This window comes from Molossus molossus, unplaced genomic scaffold (genome assembly GCF_014108415.1).
Source record: "Molossus molossus isolate mMolMol1 unplaced genomic scaffold, mMolMol1.p scaffold_m16_p_17, whole genome shotgun sequence".
Classification (NCBI taxonomy): Eukaryota; Metazoa; Chordata; class Mammalia; order Chiroptera; family Molossidae; genus Molossus; species Molossus molossus.
In genome coordinates this window covers 3684822-3693362 of record NW_023425352.1, presented here as the reverse complement: position 1 = coordinate 3693362, position 8541 = coordinate 3684822, and the positions used below count along the sequence as shown (strand labels likewise).

Genomic DNA, 8541 nt, shown 5'->3' with positions numbered 1-8541 from the left:
GCTATATATATAAAACATATGCCTGACGAGTAATCGATATGTGTCATAGTTATGCATAGAGTTATGTATTTATACAAATGACAGTAACAGACACACACAGTTGGGAGATGCACACTGACGTCTGTAACACACGGGACAGTGAGAAGTCAGAGTGGGGACCGGGTCTGGACTGGACTCTCCGAGCACAAGGTGCAGAGAGCCTGCGGAGCCAGTTCCGTGCGACAAGGGGGTTGATGCAGCTACACGGAGCTTCTCCGGCGTCCAGGGACAGGATGGAGCGGAGCTGGCCCCTCAGCACAGGCGTGGGGCCAGGCAGCCCACAGGCTCAGGGCCGGTCTCTCTCGGACCTGTAACTGGGAAGTACACTCCGCCCGCCACTCCGAGTGAGTTTGTTCCGCCTCTCGTCCTCTCAGTTTCTGTAGCATAGAACGCTTTTTAGGGTACACCCTCCATTCAGAAGCTAATTTAAAATGTGAAGAATGAGGCCACAGACCTGGAGATGATCATGCTGGGTGGAATCAGCCGGGCAGAGAAAGACAAGTACCATTTGCTCTCACTTACACGTGGAATCTAGTGAACAAAACAAACTCAGGAACAAAATAGAAACAGAGACATGGATACATGAAGCAGACTGACTGCTGTCAGAGGAGGGGCTGTGGGGGCTGGATGAAAGAAGGTGAAGGGATTAGCCATCGAACATAGATGCATAATCTATGGACGACAGTGGCGATGGCCATGGAGGGAGGCGGGGCAGGGTGGAGGGGGGCGAAGGAGGGAAAATGGGGAAAGACTTTGCCTGGGGTGATGGGCACTTGATGCTGTGCGCAGGTGCAGTGTTGTTGATCACAAGCTGCAGAGATCACTTGAAACCTGCATGGTTTTGAAAACCAATGTCACCCAATTAATTCCATTATAAATAAATAAATAAAGCATAAAACTTTTAAAAAAAGACCATTGGCTAAGTAGCTCGATTGGTTGGAGTGTCGTCACACACACCAAAAGGTTGTGGGTCTGATGCCCAGTCGGGGTTCGTACAGGGGGCAATTGATTGCTGTGTCTCTCTCACACCAAAGTTTCTCTCTCTTTCCTTCCTCTCTCTCTAAAATCAATTTACAAAAAAAAAAAAAAATCCTCAAGTGAGGATTAAAAGAAACCCCTGACCCACACCGTGTAACCATTGGTGGGATGGTCAACACCTGTGTTCATGAACACAGGAGACTCACTGAGTTAAAATCATACAATAAAGTAGAGAATAGTGGTTTATGTAACATTGTGCGCGCACAGATACGGCCCTATGCATGTACACAATACGTCTGCAAGAATGTTCACGAAACCCTTACCCTCTGAATCAGGAATTCCTCCTTTAGTCTCAGTGCTTTCAAAATTTACACTTTCCTGTACTGATTAAACATTCCTTTTATAAAGAAAAACAAAAGCAATAAGAAAAAAATTGATCAACTACGTCCCCCCCCCCACAAAAAAAAGGACCCAAACTCTGGGGATATAAAGTACAGCATAGAGATTATGTAAGGTGCCAGGTGGGTACTAGACTTATGGGGGGGAGGGAGGAATCATTTTGTAATTTATATAAATGTCTAACCACAATGCTGTACACCCGAAACTAATATAAAATAACATTGAATGTCAACTGTAATTGACAAGAATAAAATCAAAGGTGAGAAAAATTTCAAAGTCACTTCCACTCCCCCTAAAAAGAATAGACCCAAACCAGGAGCAAACTAAATGACCCTGGCGGGTCCACCGCAGGTGCAGCTTCTGAGACAGGCTGTTGGGCGGGTCTGGCGCCTCCACTCCAGGCCTGAGGGACCCCGCCCCCCACCCCGCCCCGCCCCGCCCGCCGACTGCACACGTGGGCCGCTAACTTGCCCGCGGGCACATCACCATGGAGACGCAGTCACAGGCGGCTGCAGGCTGGCCTCTTAGTTACCCGGCCCCCGGCCAGCGCGCAGGCCGCGAGGGGGGCGTGTTCTCACGCCCGCGGGAGGGGCGGGCCTGGGCTTCAAAGGGCCTGCGGGCGCCGGTGGGCACACTTGGGGCCTGGGTGAGAAGGGCTGGGCCCGCGGTATAAGAAGCGCCCCGGGCTCCCCTCCAGGGCGGCCGCGCGGCAGAGGCGGGCGGCGGGCTCAGACGGGCCATGCTCGCGGCCTCCATCCTCCGTCCGACCCTGCTGCTCTGCTGGCTCGCGGCCCCCCGGCCCGCCGGCCCGGAGACCCTCTTCCACAGCCGGGACCGCTCGGACCTGGCTCCGTCCCCGCTGCGCCGGGCCACGCCCATCGCCGACCTCCGCGCCGCGCAGGTAGGGGAAGCCGGGGAGCAGGCCCACGCGCGCGCACCCCACGCGCGCGCACGCGCAGAGTTGTGCGCGCACTTGCAGGTGCACACGCGCACGCGCACCAGGTGCTAGACCTGCGCAAACCGCCGACGACACGCGTAGAAGGCTGCCCGGCACCAGCCGGCACGCCCGTGATCAGTCTCATAACCACGCGAGTGCCCGGCCTGTCAGCGCCCGAACGGGCAGAGCCGCGTGTGCGCGACGCTCCGTGGCCCGCCGCCCCGCCCACCGGCGCATTTCTCTCCCGCAGCGGTTCCTGTCCAAATACGGCTGGGCGGAGGGCCGCCCGGGGGCGGGGTTCGCCCCCCCAGGGCACCGGAGTCCCCGCCGCGACCCGCCGCCTGCGGGGGCCCGGGGCGCCGCCCTGGCCCAGTCCCTGCGCCGGTTCCAGGAGGTCAATGCGCTGCCGGCGAGCGGGAAGCTGGACGCGGCCACGCTGGCGGCCATGAACCGGCCGCGCTGTGGCGTCCCGGACACGCGGCCCCAGCTGCAGGCCCAGGCCCCGAGCACCGCACCCCGGCCCCGGCCCGCCCCGCCCGGCCCACGCCCCAGGGCCCGCCCCAGGCGCTCCCTGCAGACGCCGCTCCCAGGGCCCGACTGGCAGCCCCGGGGCTCCCCCCAGGGTGGGGGCACCCGGGCCTTTGCCAAGCGGACCCTGACCTGGAGGCTGGTCAGGGAGGGCTACAGCAGCCAGCTGTCCCTGGAGGAGCAGCGGTACATCTTCCGCCTGGCCTTCAGGATGTGGAGCGAGGTGATACCCCTGAACTTCCTGGAGGACCTCACGGGCCCTGGAGCCACGATTGACATAAAGCTGGGCTTTGGCCGAGGTGAGAAGCCTGGAGACTGCGCCCACCCGGCCTCTCTGCACACGCGGCCCCTCTGCCTCCGCGCAGCGGCCCTCTCTGCACACGCGGCCCCTCTGCCTCCGCACAGCGGAGGGAGGGACCAGTGAGCATAATGGGAGCGTAGGCTCAGCAGGAGCACTTGGGGAACCCCACCCTGGCCTCCTGAGCTCTGAGATGGCACCTGTCCAGGCATGGGCTATTCTAAGCCCTCGGCAGGTGCTGCCTTATCACAGCTCACTGGGAGGAACACGGGCGGGTCACCCTGCAGAGCCGAGGGTCTCATGGGGACATCAGCGCAGGTCGGCCAGTGAGCACGGCTCGGGCACAAGGCAGACAGGGTGCTCCCCCTGGCCCCACCACCCTAGCTGGGGGTTTGGGCAAAGTCACTTCTGTGCAGCCTCATCTGGGAACTTGGGTCCTAACGGTCCCCCTGGTCTCGTGGGAGTAGCTTCCTAATGCAAGAAGCACACATAGGGCGCTGTTGGTTGTAAACAGTACAAACGTGAGGACGTGACCACTGGGCCGCACCTGCCTTACTTCCTGACCACTCAGCTGTTGGGGTCCAGCTCAGACCGTGTGTCCTCCATCAGCCTGCAGCAGTCCCCCCCCCCAACCCCCCAGCTTGCCAGCAGAGGGGAACAGTCCCTCCTCCCGGTTCCCACAGCACTTAGTACGTAGCTCTGTTTGTCTTTAGACTTTATAAGTTTATCAACAACCATGTCTCACGAGTTAGTCCAGGAGTTGCTGCTTCTGGTATTGGACCGCAAGCCCTGAGCCTGCGACCCCTACAGGTGTCTGTGTTCCCAGGTCCCGCCAGGTAAGGAGTCTGTGCAGGGGGCATTCCTAACTCACCTGGACCACCCCCTCTCCTCTGGCCAGGCCGGCACCTGGGCTGCCCTCGGGTTTTTGATGGGATTGGGCAGGAGTTTGCACACGCCTGGCACCTGGGCGATATTCACTTTGATGATGACGAGCACTTCACCCCGCCCACCAGCAGCGTGGGCATCAGCCTCCTCAAGGTACGTGAGCTCAGGCTGGTCTTGGTGACGAGGCCAAGGGCCGTGCCGCGTGGGTGGGAGCTCGGTGTTTGCTTCCTCCTGAGAAAGTTCCCTTCTCCTTCCCAAGCACAGCTCCAGGCACAGCCTGCCCCTCTGGGGTGGGGTGGGGTGGGTCCCAGACACCCAGGGCTGGCACTGCACCGGTGCTCTGTGTTCCCTTCTAGGTGGCCGTCCATGAAATCGGCCATGTCCTCGGCTTGCCTCACACCTACAGGGCGGGATCCATAATGCAGCCAAATTATATTCCCCAGGGGCCTGCGTTTGAGTTGGACTGGTCAGACAGAAAAGCCATTCAAAAGCTGTATGGTAAGGCTGCCCTGGGCCCTGGCAGGTTTGGCTCAGCGGTTAGAGTGTCGGCCTGCGGACCAGAGAGTCCCGGGTTCGGTTCCCGCTAAGGGCACGTACCTCGGTTGCAGTTTGTCCCCGGCCCTGGTTGGGGTCACGTGGGTGGCGACCACTCCATGTGTCTCTCTCACATCGATGTTTCCCTCTCTCCCTCCTGAATATAAATGGAAAAATGTCCTTGGGTGAGGATAAAAAAAAGACTGCCCTGGGAGAGATCAGCCTCGGAAGGGACCCAGGACACGTGTCATTTCTGAGCCGAGAGCAGCTGCCCTGGGCTGTGGGTTCTCAGTGACAGGCGGCCATACCCAGACTGGACACACGGAGAGCAGAGCACACCCCCTTGGGTTTGTTCCTCCCGTGTCCTCTCTTTCGCATGATGCAGCTGTCTTCCCTGGGAGGCGGGAGGGCACGGGTGGGCCCCTCGGGCCATGGCCTCCCACGAGAGGACAGCAGGGAGCCGCTGGAGGAGCCGTCTGTAGACTGAAGGTGAAGCGCAGCGTGGCCTGGCCTGGCTTCCATATCTGACTGTTCAGGCCCCGGGCCCGGGGTCAGTGATCTAATGAGAGGCTGCAGGGAAGGAACACTGCCCTCCACGTTTCCACGGGAAACAGACCACGCCCATTTCCGTGCTGCTCGAACCCTCCTGTTCTGGGCTCGCAGCATCTGTGGAGATGACCGATGTGGGACACATTTATTTCCCTCCACGGAAACCTGACCCTTGTGTGAGCCCAGAACCGGGCGTCTTCCCTCCAGTGAAGTCAGATCAGCCATCAAAAGAGGCACCAGCCACCCTTACGTGTGTCCCTGCATCCAAACAGGGACACTCCAGGGCGTGCTCGGAGCACCAACAAGGCAGCCAGGATGAGTCGTGTGGCCTGCGCTGCTGCAGGCCCCGGGTCCCTCCTGCTCCCTCCACTCCGCCGGGGGAGGTCTACTTCCCATCCCACAGGGCGTCTGGCTTTGCGGTGTCTTAACGGACGGCTCCAGCGCGGCACTGGTCTCGGACCAGGTCACACAGGTGGGTTTGTGCCAGGTGGCAAGCAGCCGGACCTTTTCTCTTCAGGTTCCTGCGAAGGCGCCTTTGACACCGCCTTTGACTGGATCCGCAAGGACAGGAGCCACGCCGGCCAAGGGACGGCCAGATTCAGCACCTATTTCTTCCGCAGCGGCTGGTACTGGCTGTACGAGAATCGGAACAACCGGACCCGTTACGGGGACCCCGCCCTCATCCTCACCGGCTGGCACGGGGTCCCCGCACAGAACATAGACGCCTTCGTCCACGTCTGGACTTGGGGGAGAGACGAACGTTATTTTTTTAAAGGTAGACGCCCGATGGACGGCCCTGTTTCTCCCACCACACGCCTTCAGGACGAACGTTTTGAGCCCTTCCTGGGGAACCTTGTGTGATGCTCTTGAAATGACTTAATTTCTGTCGGTTCCATTCGACCGTGAGCTCTGAGCACAGGGATAGTGCTGTAGCCTGATCTCTGAAGCAGACACTGAATGACGCATCAGTGAACAAATGCTTGGATGCGTGAAGGAACTGGGAAGGGCTCTGAGGTCACCAAGGACCCCCCTTCCCGTTCAGAAGTATGTCTGAGGGGCGGAATGAGCAGAGGGGGAGGTCAGGCTCAGCCCAGACCAGAAGGATGGGTACGACCTGGAGTGGTGTGGTGGGGGGGGGTGCTGGGGGGGGTCAGACTACAGCCCTGGAGCTGGGAGTGAACAGTGTGTCAGTGAGACAGCTAAGCCCCCGGTGACAGGGCGTGCAGGTCGAGGGGACCAGGCTGGAAAGGTCAGCCCAGCACCGAGTGCCTCAGAGAAACACCAGGCGGCCAGGAAGTGAGGGACCCAGGGCAGCTCCCGGTGAAGGGGATCGGGTCCTGGGGAGGCGGAACTGAGGGGGAGCCGGGTCAGGCTGCCTTTGCACACCAAGCTCACGGAGTCCAGCCCCAAACACGGGTGTTGTGGTGGCTGCTTTCACCTCCCCTTGCTGCCTGAATCCTAGTCCTAGATCCGTGTTGCTTTAAACGGCTCAAGCGAGTTAACGAGGCAAGAGGCAGACCGAGAGGACTTGGCGAGTTGTGCCGTCAGAAATCCGCGCACAAACTCAGCCTGCATTTTCCTGCACATCACCCAGAGCGTTCCTCCTGTGCGGTGACACAAAGAGATGGTCTCGGGTAGACTTCTCTAGTTTGGATAGTTCAGGGTTGGGAGCACGCCCGCCCGTGGTTCAAGTCCCGAGGCCTGAACTGGGATGGACACTGTCTGGCAGCACTCAGCTCCCTGGGGTCCAGTCTAGAGCCAGCGGGGCCGGGGAGCGTGCTGAGCGAGGGGAGGAGCCCCGCTTCCTCCTGCAGTCCGGGCAGGACGCGGCTGGCGGCACCTGTGTGGAAAGCTGCCTGCTCCTGCTCCCTGGGACGTGGCAGCAATGAAGCGTGGCGTCCTCTCTCTGTCTGGCCCTCAGGAAACCGGTACTGGAGATACGACAGTGACAGGGATCAGGCCCACACCGAAGATGAACAAGGAAAACGCTACCCCAGACTGATTTCAGAAGGGTTCCCCGGCATCCCCAGTCCCCTGGACACTGCCTTTTATGACCGAGGGAAGCAGTTAATTTACTTCTTCAGAGGATCCTTCGTAAGTGGAGGCTTTGCAGCCTGGTGTTGCTTTTACCATCCCGGTTGAAGTGTGTCCGGTGACCGAGTTCTCAGTGAAGCTGTGCTGTCGCGGCCCTGGCCAGGGGCAGGTGGCTCATGGTCCTGTACACCGTAAGGTGGCAGGTTCAGTTCCCCATCGGGGTGCACACGGGAGGCGACCAATCAGTGTCTCTCTCTAAGTAAATAAACGCACCCTCGGGTGAGGATTGTAAAAAGCTATCACCACAGGCCTGCATGGCAACGACAGACCCCCCATCACGTGGAGACTAAGAACCGAGCCCAAGGAATCGGGGGCTTCACCCCGTACATCCGTGACCTCGGAAAGCCAGCCTCGCTCTTTGCTCTGCAGGTGTTTGAGTTTGATGTCGCCAGAAATCACGTCCTGGGTTCCCGTCCGAAGAAGATGACTGAAGTCTTCCCGGCGATAGAGCCTCGGGACCACCCGTTCAGAAACCTGGACTCCGCCTACTACTCCTACGCGCACAAGTCCGTCTTCTTCCTCAAAGGCAACGCGTACTGGAAGGTGGTGAGCGACGGGGACCGGCGGCAGCGCCCCTGGCTCCCTCCGAACGGCGTGTTCCCGAAGCGGTCTATCCCCGAGACGTGGTTTGACGTGTGTGACGTCCATGCCTCCACCCTGAGCATGTGAGGAAAACAGCCAGTGCGGAGCCGGAGGGCTCCTGGGGAAACCACCGTACGAGGAAAACCCGCAGATTTTCACCGACTGGAGCTCCTCGAGTTAAAACCGACGGAGAAAGTACTACTGGACTTTTAAAATACTTGATTTAAAACTCAATTTCTTAGGCAAAACAACTACTACAAAACTTTACCAAATGACAAGTTTTTTTTAGGAAAGCTTAAAAGAAAATGCTGAAGAATTCATCTTTGTTTTCCCCCGTTGCTAGGGTTCTACAGCCACGTTCCCAGCACACCTGCCCCCCCCCCCCCATTTCCAGGGTAAATGGGAACACAGCCATTGCCCTGGGGTCCAGTCACAGGGGATGGATGCCACGCCCCGAGGGCGCAGGGATGTCCCGCCAAAGGTCAACCACAGTGGTGGCTCTTGACCCTCATCCTCACCCAGCCTGTGCGCCTACTGTTCATTCCCGGTGCTGTTTGAATACAGGTCTGGGTCCCAAACAGCCCTGGACAGACAGGTCACTGGCTCATCCCCTCAAAGCGGGAAACACGTGGCAAGTGACTTACGCTCTGAGGGCCAGGCTCCCCAAGTAAGACTCCTGAGTTCACTGGATATTCAGGTTCCCCGGCTGTCACCTCTG

At 59.2% G+C, this 8541-nt stretch overlaps 1 protein-coding gene across 1 annotated transcript; it reads left to right on the top strand.

Moving 5' to 3' along the window:
* The first annotated feature begins 2155 nt into the window (after positions 1-2155).
* Positions 2156-7984, top strand: MMP21 (matrix metallopeptidase 21). The gene is made up of 7 exons (XM_036265971.1): positions 2156-2317; positions 2604-3180; positions 4078-4217; positions 4421-4562; positions 5665-5922; positions 7069-7241; positions 7611-7984. The coding sequence occupies exons 1-7, from the start codon at positions 2156-2158 to the stop codon at positions 7908-7910; spliced, it is 1752 nt and encodes a 583-aa protein (XP_036121864.1). The 3' UTR covers positions 7911-7984.
* Positions 7985-8541: the final 557 nt, after the last annotated feature.